The sequence below is a fragment of the Protopterus annectens genome, chromosome 4.part0 (assembly GCF_019279795.1).
Source record: "Protopterus annectens isolate FY-2018-M chromosome 4.part0, PAN1.0, whole genome shotgun sequence".
Classification (NCBI taxonomy): domain Eukaryota; kingdom Metazoa; phylum Chordata; order Ceratodontiformes; family Protopteridae; genus Protopterus; species Protopterus annectens.
Window position 1 is genome coordinate 621,038,539 of NC_056733.1, and position 26,298 is coordinate 621,064,836.

A 26,298-nucleotide genomic window follows, 5' to 3' on the forward strand; every position below is an offset into this window, starting at 1 on the left:
GGGCTTCAAAATAAGTTATCCCAAGTCCAGCCTGACCCCCACTCGATACATTGTCTTCTTGGGATGCAGGATTTGGACTGATATCATGAAGGCTTTCCTACCACCCCAAAAGGTGGAGAACTTAAGGCAGTATCTGCTCACTGCCCTTCAGGCCATAGAATTGACCGCCAGGCAGTACCTCAGGCCCTTGGGCCACATGGCATTGACCATTCCCATATTACCATTGGCGAGACTTCACATGAGGAAGCTGCAATGGTACCCAAGATCCATATGGACTCAGCAGTCTTCCTTCTCAGGAGTTCAGAATCCTCTTTTTACCTTGCCTCAAGAAAGAGGTACAGTGGTGGTTGAATCAGGTGAGCTACAACCCAGGTCTACCTCTTCAGGTACCCCTGCCAGTACAGGAAGTGGAAACCTGGGGTGGGGTGCAACCATGGGCTCCCTCAGAGTTCAAGGCACTTGGCTGTACTCCACCAAACAGGAGCACAGTGTCCGAGAGATGAGAGCAATTATTCGGTCCTGAAGGGCCTTTCAGTCCGCCCTGAAACAAGGCCCATTGAAACTGTTTGCAGACAACACTACAGTTTTGTGGTATGTCAACAAGTGGGGAGGAACAAAATCATATTTGCTTTGCCAGACTAGCTCTCCTAGTGTGGAAGCTGGTCACAAATTGGGTAGTCGCACTTCAAGCTGTGTACATCCCTTCAGAACAGAATTCTCAGGCAGAGACACCTTAAGCAGATCCATGTCACAGTCACACAAATGGATGCTCCACAGGGATGCATTTTTGGACATAGTCCACAGATGGGGGTACACCTCAAATAAATCTGTTTGCCTCCCCCATGAACAGACACCTTCCATCCTTTTGCACCAGGCTGCCCAACCCTCTGGCGAGGGCAACGAATTCCTTTTCAATCTCCTGGAAGTGGATATTTCTTTGTGCATTTCCTCCCTTCCTACTTATTCAGAAAACCCTACTGAAGATTCAGCAGGACAGACCAAAAATCTTGTCTTGTTGGTGATCCTCTTTTGGCCAAGACAGCACTGGTTCCCCCACCTTCTGCATTTAGCCAAGGGCAGCACCATAGCTTACCCCACAGAGCTGACCTTCTCACACAGAACAAGGGATCTCTAATCCATCCACACTGGCAATCTCTACATCTTACCCTGTGGGTGATGTAATTCTGATCTCTTACAGGCACCTATACAATGAGGACATGCTTACGGTCCTGGAGATGGCCAGGAAACCTAACCCTAAGAGATCTTGTGTATCTAAATGGAAAAGATTCTCCATATGGTATCTTCAAAGACAGTTGGATCCTTTTCAGGGTGATGTCCCCTTGGTACTGTCCTACCTGTGTGAACTTTTGCAGACAGGGTTAGCGTACTCCATCTAGACTCACCTGGCTGCCATTTCATCCTGTCTGCCTATGGAACCCCATTTGGCTTCCGGAATGCCTGCAAAGTTGTTCCTAAAGGGAGTGCAACATCTCAGGATCCCCAGAAAACCTATTCCCCCTCCCTGGGACCTGAATTACATCTTGGAGAAGCTCACCCCCCCCCCCCTTTGAACCGACCCCCAAGGCTTCTTTGAAACACTGCACATGGAAAACTGTACTGCTAGTTGCCTTAACAGCTACAAGCTCTCATGGCCACGCCCCTTTTCCTCCTCTTCCATAAAGACAGTGTAAACCCTTAGGATCAACCCTTCCTTCATGCCCAAGGTGGTCAATGAGCTTTCCTTAAACCAAGCTATTCCCCTCCCTACCTTGTTTTCCCCATCCTCAGAGTGACAGTGAGTGTGTCTTACATTCCCTTGATGTGCTCAGACAGCTCAGGTTCTACTTGGACAAGACTAAGTCTAGCAGAAAATCTGACCAGTTCTTTGTCTTCTTCCACCCCATGGCCCTGGGGAAAGCTGTAACCAAGCAGACCATTTCACCCTGGATTTCCAGGGCAACTTCTGTTGTGCACACCATGGGAAGTCCTTGGGGGTCCAAGGTTAAGGCACACTCCACTAGGGCTATGGCTTCGTCAGGAGCCTTCTTTAAAGAATTAGACACTGCCACCATATTAGAGGCAGCTACATGGACATCTGTCCACACATTAAACAAACATTACAAATTGGACCAAATCTCTAGATCCGGGGCAGGATTTTCCAGGGCTATCCTCCGTGGATTTTTGGAGAATTCTTCCTCACCGTGAGCTTTGGCACTCACCTAAGAGTACGGAATACTGCAACATCGGAATAGGAGGACATACAATAGTTGTGTAAAATCTTGCCATAACTAGAGATGTCCTCTTCCATGTTGCAGTATTCCTTCCTTCCCAGCCTGTTCACAAATGGTACCTTCTTGGATGACACTAGACTTGCACTGATTGGCCTAGGATTAGTGTCCAACTGGGGCTCTCAGTTCTGAGGTCTGGTGCATGCAGATGTCACTTTTATGGCCCACATTCCTCCAGCCACGTCAGACGTCCCAACCATCTAGCAGTGACTGCAAGCTTTTGAATACTGGCCAGACGTTCGGGTAGCAAGAGGAGGAAACCCAAGAGTACAGAATACTGCAACATTGGAGAGAAAGACATCTATGATTATGGTAAGATTTTGCACAACTATTCTTTCTGCCTTTACTGCCAAGGTTTCTGTACCGTACAGTAGTGTGCTGGTCACACCACTGTCTTGTACACCTTACTTTTCAGGTTCTTTGGCATTCTTCTGTCAGACTACACCTGAAGCTCTATGCCACTTGGCTGCAGCCCCTCTTACTGTACCTTTGACCTCTTCATTCAGACATCCCTTCTCCTTTGACCTCTTCATTCAGACATCCCTTCTCTTCAATCACCCTTCCCGGATACTTGAAGCTGTTTACCTGTTCCACTATCGTCCTTTTTATGTTAATCTTCATCTTCTGATCCCCCCCCCCCCCAGTTTGCTGCCATTACCACTGTCTTTTCTTTGCTTAGTTTCATCCCACTTGCCTTCAGTTTTGCATTCCATTCCCCTATCCTTTGCTGAAGTTTTTGCTTAGTGCCTACCTGTAATGCCACATCGTCTGCTACAGCAACTTTGTTGATCTGTCCCTCCAACCTGTTTGCTAATGTAGTCCATCACCAGTATGAACAGCAGTGAGCTCAAAGCTGAACCTTGGTGCACACTCACTCCCACTGGGGAACCCTTCTGTGAGGCTGACCACTGTTCGTACTCGAGTCATTGGATCCTTGTACATAGTCTGCACTAATTCTACCAATGTTTCTGGGACTTCAGACCACCACAGTACTGCCCAAATCAGCTTTCTTGGGACCTTGTCATATGCTTTCTCCAAGTCTAGGAATGCCCAGTTGGACTCTTTCCTCATTTCTAGCTTCTTCTCAACTGTCTGTCTCACTGTAAATATCAGTTCAGTTGTGCTGCATCCTGATCTAAATCCAAATTGCTCATTTCCCATCTTACTCCTGTGTATCCATTTATCAATCACCCTCTCCAGAACTTTCATGCAATGTGATAGGAGTTTGATGCCTCTGTACTGCCGACAGTTGTGGGTGTCCCCTTTGTTGTACACTGGCACGAGTATGCTTATTTTCCAGTAGTATAGGATACACCTTTCTCTCCAGACTGCTTTGAGTACCATTAGGAGCTATTTCTCCCCTATTTCACCCAGCATCTTTATCATATCTGCTGTGACCTCATCTGAGCCTGTTGCTTTTCTTCTTTAGTCAAAGTGAACTTTGTCATTCAGGCTATACAACTTGGGCATCACTGAGTGAAATTTCATTAGTCTGTCTCAAGGTGGAGGCATTTCCATATATAGACCAATCTACAGTACAACAGCTACTGCTGACATTACACATTATTTTCTTAAACTCTAACTACTTTACATATTGATTGGACATACAGGAGACTTTTTCCACGGTAGTCGTCATTGCACAGTTGCCTTACAGCTTTGATTAATGCACAAAATATGAGTTCAAGAATCTCATTGAAGTTATTGCACAGAAATATTATTGCACAAAAAATATAGGATACTGTTGTTGGAATTTTCAACAGCCTTTTTTCAGAGTTCAGCATGGTATGGCTTTAATGTGAGTTTAGTAGTCTAATGGCCTGTGGGAAGAAACTTTTATTGAATCTGGCTGTTTTGCATCTCATACTGCAGTAGTGTTTACCAGAAGATAAGTAGGTGAACAGTCCATGAGCATGGTGGGTAGTGTCTGTGGTTATCTTGTTAGTCCTGTTGAGACACCGCAACAGGTATATTTCTTGGATGGTTGAGAGTGTGGTTCCATTGATTTTCTCTGCTACCCTAACGACTTTCTGGAGGGCCTTTTGGTCTGAGGTGGAGCAGTTACCATACCAAGTTACAATACTGTTGGTTAGCTTACTCTCTGTGCTGCCTCTGTGGAAGGTAGTGAGGATTGGAAAGGGGAGGTTTACCTTCCTCATCTTTTGCAGGAAGTGAAGGCATTGCTCTGCTTCCTTTATGATGGCATTAGTATAAATGCTCTGTGTTAGGTCATCTGTGATATGTGCTCCCAGGAGTCTTGTGCTTTTTACTCTCTGCACGATTTTATTATGGACTGTTAGTGTAGTGCGTGTTATGTCTTCTAAAATCGACAATGATGTCTTTGGTCTTGTTCACGTTTAGTGCGAAATTGTTGTTGCATCAGATGAGTTGACATAACTTCCTCCGTGTAGGCTGATTTGTTATTGTTGCTAATAAGATCAACAACCTTTATCTGCAAACTTGATGTAGTTCGAGTTAAGTTTGGTGGTGCAGTCCAGAGTTTTAATGCTACTCTTAACTTCTTCTTGGGCAGACTCCTCCTCTTCTTTCATTGTAGGTTGTTTCTGGGGCAGTACAGCTTCTGTGGGTCTTTCTTCACTCAGCTGCTGGAAGTAATCCTTTCATCTGCCTTTGATGTCCTGTGGACTGGTGAGCAGATTGTTGCTGGCATCCCTTATGAAGGGTGTCTGACTATCTTCTTGATCTTTTTGTCTTTGCCTTGCAAACTGATTTATTTTTCTTGTGCCGCATACTGACTCACTTTCCAGAAGGTGGTAGAGTGCCTCCAATGCCCTGTTCTTTGCTATTGTAACTCCTTTCTTAGCTTCTTTGTTAGCCAACCAGTATTCCTTCCTAGCCTGGTTGGTCTTTTCTGTCTCCCACTTTTTCCTGCACTCCTTTCTTTTGATGACTTCTTGGACTTTTGCATTCCACCGTGAGCTTTCCTTATCTACCATATTTCCATACTTGGCTTGGCCAGGTATCTGTTCTGTAGTCCTCTCACATGCTGTTTTGAGGCACTGCCGTTCTTCAGCTCCATTTATTTCCTCCTCCTCTTGGGGTGCTATAGCCCTGAGTAATTCTTTGAACTGTTGTGCTTTCTCTCAAGTCAACTTCCAGGTCTTCAGCCTGGTCTCTGTTGACTTTAGAACCTTCTCTGACCACGGCTTGCAGCTGATTGTGGCAACCAGTGGTTTATGCTTTGGGCCAACTGTTTTCACTGCGGATGACTTTTCTATCATTCATTCTACCCCCCAGTCCCCTTTCCTTAGTGGAAGTCTACCCAAATTGCATGTTGGCCACTCTTGATGTTGTGACGGTCTTACTTTCTGAATCAAGTGTTAGCTACTGTCAAGTCACTTGCCAAATAGAACTCTAGAATCGCCTCTCCTCCTTTATTCCTGTTGCAGCACCCATGTACTCCCAGGCAGTTCTATCCTGTTCTGTCTGTCCCAATATGTGCATTCAAGTCACCTGTTATTAATACCAAATGTTCTTCGTGTTTCACGGTTGCAGTCATTACATTTGGATTATCTGCCTGCAGGTAGCCCTCGGCCGGCCTGAATATCAGAGTCTTGGATTCCTCTGTCAGATGCTGTCCCTTCTTCCATGACGTCAGGTCATCAGGGGTATAAAACATGCAGCCGACACCATTACATCAGTCTTTCTTGCCGCGCGGTGGCCAAAGCAGAAGCAGTTAGCAAGTGCCAGTCGGCCGACTCCTGAAATTTTCATTTTCGAGTTTCAGTACCGAAGTCTTCGAAAAAAGCTAAGTACCCCGTCAGGGATCCTTTTTCTTGCTCTTAACCGATGTTAGTAAAAGACAATTGTCTTACGTGTTGAAAGAAAATACCTCATAAAAATTTTCATTCCTACTGCATTCCTTGCTTAGGCCCAGACCACAACGTCCCTCGTTGTCGGTTTTGTGCCTTATTCAACCCCCCGAACTATTCGTCGTCTGTATATTTTCGCAGCAAATTATTTTGATATGTGGTTTAACTATCCAGAAATGGCTTCGGTAAGCCATCCGACTACCGATATTCTGAAAAAACGTAAGGATAAAGACAGACACAGACCACATAGGTCCAAAACTGCCGACAATGCTTCCGTTAAGCTAGTCGCCAGTTCGCTGGTACTCAGTGAGGTGCTTTCGCAGCCTCTGATACCCACTATTTCAGATTCGCAGGCCTCTACTGAGACCCATTCGGAGTCTGGTATGCCGCGAGATGCTTCTTTGACTATGGAACCTGTGGATGTCTCTAACTTGGATGGGTCCGGAGCTGCTGTGCAGGCACTGGCTTCTGAGGGTGTATTCAGGCCTACAGATTTGCATTTTAAACCAACGCCATCTTCTACTTCAAGGCCTAAAACTCGACCCACGCCTAGAAAACAGATGTCCAAACTGCATGGTCAGGCCCATATGCCTAAAAAAATGCTTAGAATGGTTGAAGACCTTATTACTTTAATTAGGGGAAGCCAGCCTTCCCCCTCTAAGAGACCTAGAACTGATTTTCCTTCTGATTTTTCTGATCAGGATTCTGAAATTTCTGTTCTTTCTGATTACCAGGATTTGCCCTTATCTTCCTATGAGGATTCTGATGTAGAGGATTCCATTCCGTCGTCTTCCCCTCAAGAAGATGTTTGTTTTGGTGAAACCTTGCACACTTCCGCTGGGAAAGCCAGGATTACTCTGACTCCAAAAAGAGGCTTAGGGAATTCTTACTCTTCCCTCAACACAGGCCTTTAGCTATCCCTCCTATCCTGGACATTGTAGATGATGCCTTCTTGGAATCTAGCCTGGCCCCAGACACTTTACCTGCAGCTCCCAGAAAACCTGACAGGTTATTACTGAGTACCTGACTCTCTCAAGTTCCTCTTCAAGAATCCTACTGCGGATCCAGAGACCATTTCCCAAGGACCAAAGGGCATTAAGGCTGCTGCTGCCAAAAACCCTACCTCCTCTGATAGAGATTCCAGGGCCTTGGACAGATGGGGTAAGAAGGTATATACACTTCTGCTACTTTGGCCATTAGGGCCTTAAATTGCCAGTTTCGTATGTTAAAATATCAGCAGCATATTGTGAGACTACTTAAACAGAAAATTATGTTGCTTCCTGACTATGCTGAACATAAAGAATTACATGATTTAATGCATTCTCCTGAACAAGTTGGTAAACATACTTTGCAATGTGGTTTTGACTCTTTAGAGGCATCTTGCAGGGCTGCTGTAACTGGGTCTGTTCTTATAAGGCATGCTTGACTTAAGGAGCAAAGTTTGCCGGATCATGTTAAAGCTAAATTACTGGATGCTCCCTTAAACCAAGACTGCCTGTTTGGCACCAAAGCAGAAGTAGTACTTAAAAAGATGGAGGAAGAAGCTAAATCTATGCAAACTGTTAAAGATTTCCTGCAAGTACAGCCTCCCAGATTTAGTAGGCATTGGCATTCTAAGAATTGTTCCTTTCCAGTCTCTTCCAGGCCTTCTCCGTCCAAACCCAGGAACAGCAGACCACCTAGGTTGCAGTCTCAGGCTACACACAGGCTTAAGCAGTGGGGGGCTCCCACTTCCAAAGCTGGAAGTAGTAAGACACCCCCCTATCGAAAAATGTCACAATTACGTAACCTTAACTCTTCCAAGCCCTGCTCAGCTGCCTGCTCCCTTAGGAGGAAAGGTTGCCCTGCATGCAAAAAAATAGGAACTCATTACCCAGGACAAATGGGTTTTAAATATAATTTTCCAAGGATACAGATTCCACTTCCACACCTTACAACCCCAAAGGGTTGGCCAGACCTACCCCAAATAAGTGGGCCGAGGCTCAAAAGCAGGTTCTCTCTCTCCTAAGTATCAGGGCTATTCAACCTGTCCCAGCAGAAGAAAGGGGACAAATATTTATTCAAGACTTTTCCTGGTACCTGGAAAAGACCGCTCCTGGCATCCTGCCCTGGACCCCTCTCTATTCTAAACACCTTTTTGGTAATCCCAAAATTCAAAATGCTAACACTTCAACAGCTGCTTCCTATGCTAGGCGAAGATGCCTGGTTGGCAACCTTAGACTTAAAGGAAGCTTTCCTGCACATTCCAGTAAGGGAATCTTGCAGGAAATACCTATGCTTCAGAGCAGGCTCCATGCACCATCAGTTCTCTGCACTTCCCTTTGGCTTATCTACTGCCCCCAGGGTATTCACATTGTCTAGCTTCAGCCCTTGCATTTTGCAGGCAGAGAAATATTCAAATATACCCATACCTGGACGATTCTCTAATTCGGGCAGAAAGCCAGGGCATGCTATTAAAACATCTGGCATTCGTAAAGAAACTTCTAACCTCACTGGGGTACACCATAAACGAAAAGAAGTCTCACCTGATACTCTGCCAACAGATTGTATTCCAGGGAGCAAGCTTGAACACAACTTCCCAGATGGCTTACCTCATGCCAGAGAAACAAGTTTGATAGCCTACTTCAAACTACTGGCCACAAAGACCCAGCTATCAGCAAGGAAAATTTTGCAAGTCCTGGGGTTCATGGCCTCTTGCATTCTACTAATTCCTTATGCAAGACTGCATATGAGGAAACTACAATGGTATCTAAAAAGCCGGTGGTGTCAACATTCTCAGGACCTGGAGTCAATGATTCCTATCATTCCTTGTATAAAGACAGAGTTCCTTTGGTGGGCAGAGGCCTGCCACCTCAACAAGGGGCTCCCTTTCAGTCTACCCCCTGCCACCCAAACCCTGACTACAGACTCATCAGACTGGGGAGCTCACTTAGCAGGGCAGTGCATTCAGGGCAAATGGAACCCGAGTCAGATGCACCTGCATATCAACCAAAAAGAGATTTTAGCTGTACAGAATTCCCAGACAGCCTTCAAGGACCACATCCTTCCAGGACAATTATTGGTAAAGACAGACACCACAGTTATGTGGTACATAAACAAGCAGGGGAGAACCCACTCATACCCTCTCTGCAGACTAGCCATGGCTCTGTGGAACACAGCACTGAGCTACCAAGTGCACCTGCAAGCTCAATTCCTGTCAGGCAAGCTAAATTCACTGGCAAACCACTTAAGCAGAAATCTCATGGACCCACACGAATGGAAATTGGAACCAAAAATTTTCAACCTCTTGAGGAACAAATGGGGGACTCCAGAGATGGACCTGTTTACCTCCCCCAGAACTACCAGTTGGACAAATTCTGCACAAGGACTCCCCACAGTCAAGCTTGGAAAGTGGATGCCCTGTCCTTCACCTGATAAAGTCTCTCAATTTATGTCTTTCCCCCTCTGCCTCTCCTCTCGAAGATTCTGCTCAAGATCAAACAGGACAAACCAAGGACATTTCTTACTGCACCAGACTGGCCTCGCCAGCACTGGTACCCCCTCTTGCGCAGCATGATACTGCTGAATCCATAGCACCTACCTCAGACACCTTCCCTGCTGCCCCAGCAGGCAGGCCGGATTCTGCACCCTCAGCTTCAAACCCTGAACCTTGCAGCCTGGCTAATTCCTTGAGCTTTCCAATACTAATCCACAAAACAAAGGAGAACGAATTCTGCACTCTTTGGACGTGCACAGACAACTTAGATTTTATTTGGACAGGACTAAGCGTCTCAGAAAATCTGAACAGCTACTAGTTGGCTTTGCTGCAGAGGGGAGGGCCATTTTAAAGCAAACTATTTTTAAATGAATAGCCCATTGCATTCATTTCTGCTATAAGCACCACGGAAAACCTACCCCACAGGGGATAAGATCACATTCCACCAGGGCTGCATCTACCTCTACAGCCTTTCTCAGAGGGGTCCCTACCGAGGACATCCTAGAAGCTGCTACCTGGAGCTCTGTTCATACCTTCACCAAGCATTACCACATGCTTATTTTTTCTAAATCCAGAGCTGGTTTTGCCACTGCAGTATTTCAGGGCTTAATAGCTGGTCCTAATGCTCTCTAACTTCCTCCTCCCTTCCTTAGCTTTGGGAATCTACCCAAATGTAATGACTGCAACAGTGAAACACGAAGGACATAGTACAGTTGTGTACACTTACCATAAATGTAGATGTTTGAGTATATTCACTGTTGCAGTCCTGATTACCCTCCCTCCAGCCCCCTGACTTCTCTTGGCTTTACCTTTCCTTCTTGTTTGGTGTATTTGAACTTTCTGGTGTATTTGCTTTTTGTTGAAGGTGTAACATAACATATAATTGCTTCCCATTATGGGGGCACCTGACATCTGCGGCAAGAAAAACTGATGTAATGGTGTCGGCTGCATGTTTTATGCCTTTGACGACCTGATGTCATGGAAGAAGGGACAGCATCCAATGCAGGAATCCAAGACTCTGCTATTCAGGCTGGCTGAGGGCTTACCTGCAGGCAGATAACCCAAATGTAATGACTGCAACAAGTGAATACACTTAAACATCTACATTTATGGTAAGTGTACGCAACTGTACTTTCCTGTTGTCCTGCTTTATCTAGTAGGCCCTGCAACTGCTGTCTGAAATGCACTGTTTCCTCCCTATCACAACCCTGCTGTGGGGCATAGGCTGAGATTATGAATGCTGCCCTATCATTACACTGGAGTCTGATTGCCATGAGTTTGTCACTAATTCTGATGATATCCCTCACTGCCTTCTGTAGCCTCTGTCAACACAATTTCCACACCATTTCTAGCCTGTCCCCCTCTTTGATTACTAGACTCTGGATGCCAAGCCAAGTGGCTTCGCTACACTGCCCTTCCATCTTGTCTCTTGGATACATAGGATGTCCAGCCTCCTCCGTATCATCATGTCATTCACTTCCAAGCTGCTTCCTTTCAGTGAATCTACGTTAACTGTAGCAATTCTCAGTTTGGCAGGTTGATTGCTTTTATATCCAGCTTTCGTTCAAAAGAACTATTCCAGGTAACTGGCTGGCCATTTAATTTATTGTCCCAGGGCTACTGGGGTTTATGGAGGACACACACTGACCAGTATGGGCACATACACCCCTCCCACCATTAGCATGGGTCCCTGGTGTAGGTCGGGTCCTAAACTACCTCTGCCCATTTTGGCAGCATTAGTCAACATGACCAAATCACCTAGAGCCATATTTTGCACTGATGAGTGGCTAGCCCTGCCACTGCACACAATCTGTGATCCGTATACTATCTTGAAGGTACTGCACACCACAGTAGATGCCCAAAGCGGGTTGTCTGTAAAACTCTTTCCCCTATAGGGCATCATGTAGAGTCTGTACTGCTGCCCACAGCACCATTAAGTGGTGAGTTTGAGATGAAAACATTTGCACTACTACAATGAGAGGTGGGAGGAACCCCACAGAGACACAGGGAGAACATGCAAACTCCAAACAGGCATTGGCTGGAGGTCAGGATCAAACCTCGTCTGTGGGAGGCAAGTACATATGTATTAGTAGGGAAAGGACCATGAGCTCTAGAAGGATGGCTTGATGAATGGGACCTTTGCCAGGAAATTTCCGGATATTAACAATATTGCAACACTGATGTATTTGTATTGTATTCTATAACCCTCAGAATACTGGAGAAAAAAAATTCTGCATATATTGGATGTTCATTGGCTGCTGAAGTACTACTTTGCTTGTTCCAGGTACATCAAGACAAGACATCAGCCATTCATTTGTTTTAAGCCAGGCAAAATGGGTAAACTGGTTCTCTAGCAGATGTTTTCCAAGTAGTTGGCTACATCTGGGTTTTGTATTGAGTTCAGCATTAAAATGCTAGTTATACTGATTAGATTGCACTCTACAATAACAGTGGCCATAACTGACTGCTGTCTTTTTTAAAAATAAAATTCAACCTAGGTTATTTGTGATGCAGTCTCATTCATTTTTTTTTCTGTTTTTGTGCTAAAGAGGAGGAAACGTCTACACTGCTGTTCTTCATGCATTCTCTAGCCTGCACTGCAAAAGTTACATTTTATTGCTATAATACTGTTCTCTGGACAATGAGTATAGCTTCAGAGATCATTCTTGTGATGAATGTCATATAGTTGTGTGAGCAACTCACAATAAAGGGAGATGTTCAAGAAGGCCAATGGTGCAGTATGAGCTTCCCACCCGCTTCCCCTGGTTTCCTTTCCTGTCTTGTAGATCCCTAGGAGCCAAGGGGCCTGTTTGTGTACTCCTTGCATACATCCATCATCAGTGCAGCCTTCCTTTTAGGGTCTGCATCAGTACTGCCCTGCTTAGACCTAAAAAATTAAAGTAGGTCTTCAGTGGCTTTGCAAACAGAAGCCAGTAAGATGGAAAGTCAGGCTTCCATTTTTGGCAAACACCATGAATCAAGGATTCTTCTACTGCTGTGGTGATCTACTTGAACATAGGTTCTTAGGACGATACTAGGCTATTGGCCGGGAAACCCTTATAAGCCTAGCCACGAATTTCACTGATGATCCACAAAGTCAGCACCTGTTTTCCCTGTCCAGTAGGGACACAGGTGGGATCCCAGGGGTATATTTTCTGTTTCTCATCTAGTCGTCCAGGTTCCTCTTAAAGTGGGCTAGTGAGGTACTCTGCTTGACATGGAGGAGAAGTCTGTTCCACAGATGGGGGAGTCGTGAGGACATAAATCTATCCTGCCAACAAGTTCTGTTAATGTAAAAATAAAAATAATAAACTGTGATAAACCAAACTGTGCTTTAATCCAAAAATTCAGTAAAATTCCAGTAAGCGCTTTCGTCTTTTCATACACAAGACGAATTCAGACTGAATTAAAACCTCTCACTTCATTCATTAAATACTAAAAGATGTCATCACATGACATTCCCAATTAATGTCGTAACCCTTTCTTTCTCAAATAGACTACAAAATCTTCCCTGTTGTTTAGCCTAGGGGGATAGCAGGCATTCAACTTAACCTGCCATGTATATTCCAACCATCCCAACTCCTCCTCAGCATTCATCTTGATCTCATAGTCAGCAATATTTCCCAAAACCAAAAATTTAAAATTGATTTTGCAACCCGTCATTTTATAATGTTTACCTAAAGCATTAGCTTTATTGCCGGTTTCCACAGCTCTTTTATGTTCATACATTCTTTTGAACAGCTCCCTACTAGTACGGCCAACATAGAATGCATTGCAAGACTGACATACAATTAGATAAACAACAAATTTTGATTTGCATGTGTAAACCTTGTTGACATATTTTTACATCATTAATAACAATTTCACTGACTCCTTCATAAATTAAATCACAGAAATTGCATGCCAAACATTTTTCCATCCTGCCTCTTGTACTAAAAGACCTGAGATTCAAACTGCTTTGGAAAAAGTTTTTAAAACTCTTTCCCTTTTTGTACAGAAAGCGTGGACCATTACAAACTGCTTCTAGTACTTCTTCACTGCTCTTAAAAATTTTCCAATTTGTTCTGATAATCTGTTTGATGGCTTCCGAATCTACACTATTCGATATTTGCATAGCAGTTCCAAAGTCATTATTAATATTTTTCTTAGAAAAAACTTCTTTTTATTCGATTTATTTTTGTTATGTTTCAAGATGAGCCAAGCAGGTTCTAGTTTTTTGACTATTCCAACTGGATGTACTCTTCATGATGGCCCAAGTGGGTCGCTGATGTTAAATCAGGAAGGCTTGCTGAATGTTGGATCAACAAGGCATGGACAGTTACCAAAAAGAACTAATGAGCTGTTGTCAAACTGTTTAGCCCCTCCAGGTGATGTTTTTTATGACTCTAAGCAATGAAGGCACCAGTAACATTTATTCTTTTGATGCTTATGAACTATTTAAAGATCTAGAAAAAGATCTCGTAAAGTTAAAGCGTCTACAGTGGGATGTTGCTTATTTTGATAACTGTTTGCGTGTTAAGAGGGTTCCAAAGGGCTTCAGAATTACAAAAATGCAGAATGGGAACGATTTACCAAAAGACTTTATTGACAGATGGGTCGAATTAAACCAAAAGGTGTGGGATTACAATATGTTGAAATGCTGTCTGAGTTCAATAAAATAAAAATTGAACAATTGACTAATAAAATAAATTCTAGTTTCTTTTCTCTTAAAGATCAGTTGACTGCTGACAATTTTGTTGCCAAATTTAGTCTTATTCAAGACAAATTAGCAAAAGAAAACTACCTTTTGTCCAAACGGAAAATTAAAAAGTTTCATCGCGACCTTAAAGAATATGAGGAAGGGAACGCTTATATTAGAGTAATAACAGGGCGCACTGACGTAGCGGCTGATGCAACACACTTGAGAATCGAAAATGAGGCAGCATTGACTGCAAGTGGAGACGAGGAAGGGCCAAGACCCTCGGAACATCTAGCGCAGCGTGGGCAACAAAATGAAGTGGTGATTTCCAATGCACAAGCTTGTCCTATGCCTTCACAAAATTTTCAGTAGGGACAGCAAGCACAGAAGGTGCAGGTTTATCAGAAAGGGCCGAATGGCCAAAGGACTTGGGCAGAAGTAACATCATCTATCACAGGGAATTACAACAATCAGTCTAAGAAGGTGTGGAAGCAATGGAAGAAATAACTGTTTTTTTTAGGTACTTTTGATTCTAGCAGTTACTTAATTGTCAATTTATCATCCAAACTTTTGGATGCCAAGACTTGACATTCTGAGTTAGGGGTTGGAATTTTGTTCCGTCTACTAGAGCGAACAAGTGTGATGTGCTGAATGAGCTGAGAGATTTTGTCAGGAAACTGAATTTCAAAGTTTTGTTTAAAAATAGTAACAACAATGCAAGTAAAGAGTTCAGTAGACCCAAGTACTTTTAATTCTCCTTTGAGAAAGGAATTGGAAATGTTTCTTAGTATGACTGAGCTTGAAATTATTGAATTGTTGAATAACAAAAGTAGTTTCAAATATCATGATATGTCTGCAAACGAGTACAAGCTGTTTTTTGATTTAGTTAATGATGATAAAATTCTTGTTAGCAAAGCAGATAAAGGAAATGCTTTGGTAGTACTAGATAGAGATTATTATGATATGAAAATGTATCACATGTTGGCTGATGATGAATTCTATGAAAAAGTTAGTTTTTCTGCTTTTAAAAAAATCATATTGCTTTATTGATTCCTTAATTGAGGAATGGTTTTATACAGGAAGGATCACAGAGGATACTAAGAAATATATTTCGAATGCAGCTCCTAAATTTAGTAGAATTTTTGGCCTGGCTAAAATGCATAAAGATCTGGAAGACCCTATGTTCAGGCCTATAGTAGCAAGTGAAGGGACCAAAACTAAAGCCATTTCTATTTTTGTAGACAAACATTTACAAAAGGTAGCGGTCAGATGTAGTGCTTATATTAAGGACACCTTTGATTTTATTGGACACATCAAAAAAGTGAATGTTATTGAGTCAGACATTTTAGTCACTTTAGATGTGAAGTCTTTATATACAGTTATTCCCAATGAAGGAATGGAAACAGTGAGATTAGAGCTTATGAGTTCAGGTTTGTTTTCCAATTATACTACTAGTTTACTTATGGAAATATTAGATGTTATTTTGAGCTACAAGTACGTCAAGTTTAAAGATGATTTTTTCCATAAAAAAATGGAGTAGCAATGGGTGCAGCGATGGCACCCAGTTATGCCAACATTTTCATGAGTGGTTGGGAGAAAAGACATATTTTGATTGATACATTCAAAAACAATATACTTTGTTACAAACTCTTTGTAGATGATTTGTTTATTGTTTGGAGAGGGGGGTTGGAGTCCCTTGAATCTTTCTTGCTTTATATAAACAGGGTTTGTACATATTTGAAATTTATTTCAGTTTTGAATGATAAAAGTATTTCATACTTGGATGTAGTAGTGTATAAAGAAAATGGCAAGTTAGCTACTAAAATTAATAAAAATGTGCAAAACAATGCATATTTACACTTTTCAAGCATGCATCCCAGATATATGAAAGAAATTATTGTCAAGGGTCAATTGATGAGGGCACATCAACTTACTTTAGATGATGCTGATTTTATTAGAGATCAAAGCTATATCTAACAAATTTGTAGCTAGAGGCTATTCAAATGAATTTGTGAGAAGTAAACTTAGTGAAGTCAAAAGAACTAGAGATAATATAGAAGTTTTTTCTAAGAAAAATATTAATAATGACTTTGGAACTGCTATGCAAATATCGAATAGTGTAGATTCGGAAGCCATCAAACTGATTATCAGAACAAATTGGAAAATTTTGAAGAGCAGTGAAGAAGTACTAGAAGCAGTTGGTAATGGTCCACGCTTTCTGTACAAAAAAGGGAAAGAGTTTTAAAAACTTTTTCCAAAGCAGTTTGAATCTCAGGTCTTTTAGTACAAGAGGCAGGATGGAAAAATGTTTGGCATGCAATTTCTGTGATTTAATTTATGAAGGAGTCAGTGAAATTGTTATTAATGATGTAAATATATATGTCAACAAGGTTTACACATGCAAATCAAAGTTTGTTTATCTAATTGTATGTCAGTCTTGCAATACATTCTATGTTGACCGTACTAGTAGGTAGCTGTTCAAAAGAATGTATGAACATAAAAGAGCTGTGGAAACTGGCAATGAAGCTAATGCTTTAGGTAAACATTATAAAATGAGGGGTTGTAAAATCAATTTTAAATTTTTGGTTTTGGGAAATATTGCTGACTATGAGATCAAGTTGAATGCTGAGGAGGAGTTGGGATGGTTGGGAATATACATGGCAGGTTAAGTTGAATGCCTGCTATCCCCCTGGACTAAACAACAGAAAAGAGTTTGTAGCCTATTTGAGAAAGAAAGGGTTAAGACATTAATTGGGAATGTCATGTGATGACATATTTTAGTATTTAATGAATGAAGTGAGAGGTTTTAATTCAGTCTGAAGAAGTCTTGTGTATGAAAAGACGAAAGCGCTTGCTGGATTTTTACTGAATTTCTGCATTGAAGCACAGTTTGGTTCATCACAGAGTTTATTATTTTTATTTTTATCAGTTATTTGGTTTAATACGTTTTAAAGTGAGTTCTGTTAATGTCACAGACCAGGTTGAGACTTTGCGTGCGGGTTGCGCGAGTGGAGTTTGACCTAAGGATATGCAGCAGCTCCATCAAGGCTGAGTCTGAGGCAGCCTTGTATGCCAGAAACAGGTCACCTCTGAGCAGTCTGTACAAGACTTGAGTAGAGGGACAGGGCATTTAGCCTGTCTGTATAGGATAGGTGTTTGAGACCTTGGATTTTCCTGGTCAGGAACCTCTGTGGTCTTTCCAGCTGCTGCATGTGCTTGGCAAGGTACATGCAGAAGGCGGCACTGTGCTCGATAATTGGTCTGATAAGGGAGGAGTATACAGATGTTATAATCTCCTCCTTCCTGGATGAAATACCCTTACTTATGAGGTGGGCCATGTAGAAAGCCTTCTGTACAATGGAGCCAACATGGTGATCAAAAGTCAGGTTGCTATCAACCTGGGTGCCCAAGTCCCTCACAACTAATTGCATGCTTAGTGCATTGTTGTTAATGTAATCATTGGTGAGGACACAATTTTCCCCAAAGGGAATAATGATGCATTTCTTGGCATTCAGTTTGAGGCCATGCTTCTGGCACCAATCATTAGTTTGGTTAAGGCCCTCTTGGGGGCATCTGCTTTTATTAGCTTACACAACTGTATTTCACCAGATCAGAGTACTAAAGTGTGGCCAGTTAAATTCACTCAGATGTGAATTAGTATAGCAAGATTCTGCTCGAAAGTGAAACTTAGCATTCATGTTGACATCTTTAAGTTATGTGCAACAACTGGGTACTAGTTCTCTTATGTTTTGGGAAGTAGTATGTCCATGCTGAGGTGTTTGTAGGGAGGCTAATAGGGATTTGATTTTGTCACGCTGAGCTTTGGTTTTGTTTGTAATGGTTTTCACACACTTTTGTAATTGATTTTGATGTCTAGTATTATTCAACTCTGCTATTTTTGCAATCCATTCAAAGCGTATATATGCTGTTTTCTTGTCTTGTGTTTTGCGATGTTTTTGTCACAGTATTACTGAACTTTTTCTTTTTAGATTATAATAATATTGGAAAATTTCTGAATCGAATTCTGGGTATGGAAGTACACCAGCAGAATGCCTTGTTTCAGTATTTTTCTGACACTTTGAATGCTGTTATTCAGAATGCAAAAAAGAATGGAAAATATGACATGGGTATTTTAGGTAAGATGATCTTGTTGCTTTGAAATGTAGAATTGTATTCAGTTTTTCACGTTATCAGCTATTTAATGCTCTTTAATTTTTGTTACCTGTTTAAGATCTGGGATCTGGCGATGAAAAAGTAAAAAAAAATGACGTGAAAAAATTCTTGACTCCAGGATATTCTACCTCGGGACATGTAGAATTGTATACTGTAAGTACAGTGAACATCATTTACTGCAAAAGCAGTGTATTTTTGATTTTTCTTGTGCCGTATTTGTCCTTTATCAGGCTATACTGTCAACCACCCAGTCTCACCTTGCTATAGCTTTTTGGCTTTCTTTCCATGAAACAGGTTTTACTACAGGGCAAGCCTTCAACCTTATGTTAACTAGGATGCAAGTAGTATGTGACAGAGGTACAGTTTACAAGAATACACTGCCCAGTTGCTCCTGTTTTCCCATTTAAGTGATCTCTCGCTTGATATTCATGTTGTTTTTTCTGTTGTCAGGACACCACTTGGGTCCCTATAAAGTGCAGCCTTCCTGACCATCTGTAAGGAAGTGATGCAGCATCCTAGTCCATAATCAGCAGCTTGACAACTTTTGCAGTTTTTTTTCAGTTTAGTATATAACCTCTAGTTATTTTATTTTGTTACTGTCATGTTATTGCTAATATATGAACAAAAATAACATTAACAGTTTACTGCATTAATTGTAGCTGTAATTACAAGTAATGCAGATTATTATGGTCATTAAAGATTTTACCACTTCAAAAAAAAAAAAAAAAAAATAGGACTGCTTGGTCTTCCTATAAAGACATGGTCATAGTCTATCGCAAGTTAATTGCAATAGTATTCCAGGATTTTTGAAATTTTTTTTTCTTTATTTATAAAGGATAAACAAATGCTGGTAAGTAGAACAAGTTGATGTGGAACTGCATTTATAGTTAATTACTTTTCTTCTTGCTATTGAATTCACTGTCCATTCACTTGCTGCATTTTGACTTTTGTAGTTAAGTGCCTGCACTGCACATTTCTCACAATCTCTCTCTAATTTTATTATCACAGATGTTCATCGTCCATACAGCTGCAGTCATAACAGATGGGTTCTCCTGCCGTCAGGCGGGTCCTCGGTCGGCCGAATTCCAAAGTCTAGGTCCGGCGTCGGCTGTCGTCGCCTCCTCCCTAACGTCAGTGCGACAGGGGTATAAAAGAACCAGCCGACGCCATGTTCTTCAGTCTTTCTTGCCGCCCGGTGCCCGAAGCAGAAGCAGTTCGCAAGTGCCGGTCGGCCAGCTCCTGAGATTACGAAAAATTTGGAAAACCGAAGTCTTCAAGTACCCCGTTGGGGAAACTTTTCTTGCCTCAGACCGATGTCAGACAAAGTTAATAATTGTATTTCTTGTGGGAAGCAAATACCGCATAAGGATTTCCATTCCCTCTGTATACCTTGTTTAGGCCCAGACCACGACGTCTCGGTCTGTCACTGTTGTGCTACATTCAACAAAAGCACTATTAAGTGTCGGGCGGGGTTCGCCCAGCATTTTTTTGGGAAAGCATTTAACTATACCATGTCATCGGATACGCCGACACCGGTTTTGTCTAAAAAACGCAAAGACAAGGACCGACACTCGAGGTCCGCGGCCTCTACCGACACCACGCCAAAACTGACTACACGTGGTCCGGTTCTCAGTGAGGCTCCTATGCAGCCCCTGACTACCAACGACACATCTTTGGCGGTGTCTCCTGTACCAGAGGTCGCAGGCTCCTCGGCCCACACCCCGACTACAGATACCGAAGCCACTCTTGGCGTTGAAACACAGAATGTGGACAGGTCCACCTCCACTCAAGGTGTCTTCAGACCTTCCTCTTCTTTCTCCATCAAGGCTTTCACCAAGTCTAAAGCAACCATGCAGCCTAAGAGACCAGTTACACAGGGCCCATCTCCAGGCCCCATGCCTAAGAGACAGATGCTTAAAATGGCTGAGGATTTAATTACTCTAATCAGAGGTTCTCAGCCACCTCCGGACAAAAGGCCCAGAGTGGAGGAAGATTCCCCCCTCCTCTGATCAGGGATCCATTATTTCAGAACACTCTGATGATCAGGAACAGGCTTACTCCCCTTTTGAAGACTCTGATGCAGAGGAGTCTATTCCTTCTGTATCCCCCCCTGAGGATTTCTCATTTGGGGAGACTTTGCATACCTTAAGGGAACACTTCCACTGGGAAGGCCAGGATTATTCAGATTCCAAGAAAAGGCTCAGGGAATTTATTTTGTTACCCCAGCACAGGCCTCTGGCTATACCTCCTGTCTTGGACATCCTAGATGATGTTTACTCGGAGGCCTGCCTTAACCCGGACTCTCTACCTCCAGCTCCAGTTAAGCCTGACAGGTACTACAGGGTTCCTGACTCACATCAGTTTCTTTATAAAAGCCATGCTGCTGACCTAGAAACCATCTCACAGGGACCCAAGGGAGTTAAGGCTTCCATTGCCAAAAATCCATTGCCTTCTGAGAGAGATTCCAGATCCTTAGAAAGGTGGGGAAAAAAGGTATATACCTCGGCTACCTTAACCATGAGGGCCTTAAACTGTCAGTTTCATATGCTAAAATACCAACAGTTTCTGTTATCTCAATTGAAAAGTAAAATGTCACAACCTGAACAACCAGACTTGAAGGAGTTGCAGGATTTGATGTATAGTGCAGAACAAGTGGGTAAACATACCTTACAATGTGGTTTTGATGCTCTAGAGTCCTCATGTAGAGCTGCTGTTACAGGCTCAGTCATACGCAGGCATGCTTGACTCAAGGAACAAACCTTGCCTGATCATGTCAAAGCTAAATTACTAGACGCCCCTCTTCAAAAGGATGTACTATTTGGGGCAAATGCTGAGGAAGTCTTACGAAAAATGGAGGAAAAAGCTAAATCAATGCAAACTGTGAAAGAATTTCTGCAGGTTCAACCACCACGTTTTAGTAGAAATTGGCCTTCCAAAAACTGGTCCTTTCCTGCCACGGACAGACCCCAAAGAGGCAGATACAGGCGCCTGAGGGGCAGAGGACAACCACAAGGATCGTACAGAGGCAGACAGTGGCAAGCTCCTACACAAAGAGGTGGTGAGGACAACTCACAATCGTTCAGAAAGCAAACCCAATGACTTTCCCCTTTGCAGGCCAACCAGGTCTCAAATGGCAGCCCCCTTAGGAGGAAAGCTGGCACTATTCTCAAAAAATTGGCATGTTGTCACAAAAGACAAATGGATCCTGGACATTATAAACAGAGGCTACAAATTCCACTTTCATACCCTTCCAAAAATGAGAGGCATGCCAAAACTGCCACACAATCAAAGGGCAGAGGCACAAAAGCAAATTTCAGATCTTATAAACATGAAAGCTATTCAAGAGGTACCTAAACACGAACAAGGTCAAAGTTTTTATTCCAGGCTATTTCTGGTGCCAAGGAAGGGAAAAGATTGGAGACCTATTTTGGATCTTTCCATCCTAAACACATTCCTACTCGTACCAAAATTCAAGATGCTCACTCTACAGCAACTTCTTCCCATGCTGGGCAAGGAGTCTTGGCTGGTAACATTGGACCTCAAGGAGGCATACCTGCATGTCCCAATCAGACAAAATTGCAGAAGATACCTCAGATTTCTTGCAGGTTCAACCCATTATCAATTCTCTGCATTGCCCTTTGGCTTATCTACTGCGCCCAGGGTATTCACGAAATGTCTGGCATCAGTAATTGCCTCCTGCAGACTTCAAGGGATACAAATATACCCTTATTTGGATGACTGCCTGATCCAAGCGGACAGCAAGGACATTCTTCTGAAACATCTGGCTTATGTAATAATGTTGTTAAACTCTCTAGGATACACAGTCAACAAAGAGAAATCAAGGCTAATACCCTCTCTAAATATAATTTTCCTGGGTGCCAATTTGGACACAAACACCCAGATGGCCTACCTCATGCCAGAGAAGCAGGGGCAACTAATTCAATATTTCAAAACACTGGCAAATTGCACCAGGCTGACTGCAAGGAAAATCCTGCAGGCTCTGGGTTTCATGGCATCTTGCATCTTGCTAATCCCATGTGCAAAGCTGCATATGAGAAAATTACAGTGGTACCTAAAAAACACATGGTCTCAACACAGCCACAGTTTGGAAACAATAATACCACTACTTCCATGTCTGCAAAAGGAATTTCTGTGGTGGGCTCAAGCATGTCAAGCAAACACAGGTCTTCCATTCAGCAAGCCTCAAGCAAATCAAGTCATCACAACAGACACCTCGGACTACGCCTGGGGGGCGTACATGACAGACCGGTGCATTCAGGGCAAATGGTCCCAAAAAGAAAAGCACCTTCACATCAATCAAAAAGAAATGCTAGCAGTAATAAATGCTATTATAGCTTTCAAGGACCTTCTACTACCAGGTCAACTATTGATAAGAACGGACAACACCACAGTTATGTGGTACATAAACAAGCAGGGAGGAACACATTCCTATCCCCTATGCAGACTGGCCATATCACTTTGGAACATGGCCATGGACTTACAAATGGAACTACAAGCACAGTACTTGCCAGGCAAGGAAAACACGCTGGCAGACAACCTAAGCAGGAATATGACAGATCCACACGAATGGATGTTGCATCCAAAAGTTTTTACAGAAATAATCCAAGAATGGGGAAGGCCAGACATAGATCTCTTTGCCTCCCACAAAAATCATCAATTGACAAAATTCTGCTCGAGGACCTTCCACCCAAAGGCCTGGAGAGTGGACGCTCTCTCTTTCAGCTGGACATCAATGACAGTTTATGCCTTCCCGCCTCTTCCTCTGCTGCCCAAGTCCTATTGAAGACCAGAGCAGACAGACCAAAGATGATCCTCATTGCTCCGGACTGGCCAAGGCAACACTGTTACCCACTCCTGAGGAGCCTGACTCATTCCCCTCCATGGACCCTGCCTCTAATGCCTCTTCTTCTGACTCAGCACAACTTCAAAACTCTTCACAGTCAGCTAAAAACACTCGATCTAGCCGCATGGAAGATTCCTTAGCATCACAGCAGGCCCTACTCTCCAAGGAGGTGCAGGATGTCATTTTGGAGGCCAGAAGGCCATCAACTAGAAAAGCTTACTCCGCAGAATGGAAACTTTTTTGTGTCTGGAATGAGAAAAAGGGCCAGAACCCTGGAAAACTGAATTTACCTCAAGTACTGCAATATTTGTCTGAACTACTAAGCAGTGGACCTTCGTTCTCCTCCATCAAAACCCATGCCTCAGCCATTTCTGCAGAATACAGCACTGATCCTCCTTTATTCTCTCACCCTCTTTTAAGACAGTTCCTCAGAGGGGCTAAGAATTTAAGACCTCCAAGGAAACAACCAATACCTGCTTGGGATCTAAATTTGATTCTGGAAAAACTGACTTTGCCTCCTTTTGAGCCAGCTGCTTCATCAGATTTGCAATATTTGTCCTGGAAAACAGCTTTCCTTCTGGCTATCACTTCAGCTCGTAGAGTTTCAGAACTACAGGCCCTCATGGCTGTCCAGCCTTTTATCATCTTCCATCAGGACAGAGTTTCATTACGAACCCAACCCTTCCTTTATGCCTAAAGTGGTATCTAGGGTAGCTTTAAATCAGGCCATACATTTACCTACTTTTTATCCCAATCCTCAAAACAAAGGGGAGAGATTACTACATTCCTTGGACATCCACAGGCAACTGCATTATTATTTGGACAGAACAAAGCCTTTCAGAAAATCAGAACAGCTCTTTGTGGCCTATGCGGTAGGAGCTCCAGGAAAGCCAATTTCCAAGCAGACAATCTCAAAATGGATAGCCCACTGCATACGCTTTTGCTATTCCTTTCATGGCAAAACTGTTCCTACAGGCATTAGAACTCATTCCACCAGGGCCACAGCCACCTCTGCAGCCTTCCTCAGAGGAGTTCCTACCAAGGATATCTTGGAAGCAGCCACTTGGAGTTCTGTGCATACCTTCTCCAAACACTACAACCTACCATTATACTCCAAATCTAGAGCAGGCTTTGCCACTGCAGTCTTCCAGGGCATTTTGGCTCCTCCTAGTTCCACCTAGTGCCTACCACCCCTTTCTTAGCTTTGGGATTCTACCCATCTGTTATGACTGCAGCTGTATGCACGATGAACATAGTACAGTTTTGTACCTACCATAAATGTAGATGTTCGAGTGCTAATACAGCTGCAGTCCAGGTTTCCCTCCCTCCTTCCCCTCTAGGGGTATTCTTTTATGGTGTATTTGCTTGCAACTACTGTTTTTTGATTATATTGCATTGCATTACTTCATAATTTTATGTATTGCCTTCCTTCAGGGGGCACCTGACATCTGGGGCAAGAAAAACTGAAGAACATGGTGTCTGCTGGTTCTTTTATATCCCTGTCGCACTGACGTCAGGGAGGAGGCGACGACAGCCGACGCCGGACCTAGACTTTGGAATTCGGCCGACCGAGGACCCGCCTGACGGCAGGAGAACCCATCTGTTATGACTGCAGCTGTATTAGCACTCGAACATCTACATTTATGGTAGGTACAAAACTGTATTTTCTATGCACCTGGTACGTTACTTGATATTTTATTCTGACTCTCTCTTGAGCTTTCAGTCAGCAGTAGAGTCTTCTGTAGAACTTCCTGCCAGTAGAGAATTTTTATTTTATTTCTTTATTTATCCTTTGACCAGGTTAGTTCCACAAGACTAATATCTTTTCAGGGGACACCCAAGGTGGTATTTATACTACTAACAGGATGCTGTGACAAGAGATTAATTTGACTTTGTCTTTGGTCTTCCTTGCTTTAAAATTGTATATATCCTATTGGGTATCTGCAGGTAGAGTTGTTTACCAGTTTTCGTTTGCCAGCCTTTTTCTGCCATTTTACATCTGAATTTCTTCAGCCTTCCCTGTTTTCATCTGGGGAGAAAGGAACTGATGCAAGCAGCATGAAGACTCTTCCGTATAAGCCTTATCATGCTGTGCCTTTAGTTCTAGATGTGTATATACTGTTGATCTCCCAGATTTGCAGAGACAAATTTAGCTGTATAACATTTTTCCACTAAAATTATCATGGCATCTCATTTTTTTAAAGATATTTGTCTGGATTATTGTTGCTTTAGTATTCATGATATATGGAAATTAGTTGTATACGTTGACCATATGACTGGCCAAACTCTCAGATTTGTGTTTTCACTTTTTCCCCCCAGTTTGCTCCACTTGCCTGCTGATTTTCATCCCCATGTTAGTCATTTTGACACTTTTATTCTCTCATCTCCAAGCATGAGGATTAGCTGAGAAGATGCTATCCTTTTGGCAACCTTGAAAATTGGTTTGAGGATTTTCTATTTTTGCTTCCCCACATCCCAGTGCACTGGAGGAAATGTCACCATCCTAACATGCCTCCAAGTGCACATATCCCTTTCCCACCCATCCCCACCACTGGAAGATGCGAGTAGGCCAATCTTCTTCACCCCTTTTGCTCCCTGTTTGGCTGCTAATCGAACCATAGCTAACCTGTGCCATAGTTAGAGCTCTGTCCCTGTGTACCATGGAGCCAGACAGGTGTCAGTATTGTGGTGTGGACTGGTCCCTCCACAGCATCGAGATCAAGGCTGATTTCCATACAGAAAGCACAGTCAGCATTTGCCAGCTTCAGACCCCCCTCCGGTGGCACACATTGTTTGAGCAGTAGAGTCTGCAGTGTCTGTCAGGTTTCAGTCCCAGTGTTCCTTTTTCCAAACATCTACAAATTACCTCAGTGGAGACGTCTTTTTTTTATGTGTGTTGCATTTTTGTTGCTGGACAATTTCTAGGAATACCCTTATTCCTTATGCTTGCCTCATGCAAGCCTGAAAAAGCCTTTGTGACTGTGGTCATC

The 26,298-nt window shown here is 42.9% G+C and overlaps 1 protein-coding gene across 1 annotated transcript in view; it reads left to right on the forward strand.

The window, feature by feature from the left end:
• SBNO1 (strawberry notch homolog 1) overlaps positions 1-26,298 on the forward strand; it is a gene marked incomplete in the record, with an annotated part of 3,303,179 nt that overhangs the window by 2,550,029 nt on the left and 726,852 nt on the right. Inside the window, 2 exon segments of the mRNA XM_044068578.1 lie at positions 18,261-18,407; positions 18,503-18,597. Of these exon segments, the coding sequence (XP_043924513.1) occupies positions 18,261-18,407; positions 18,503-18,597 (242 nt within the window).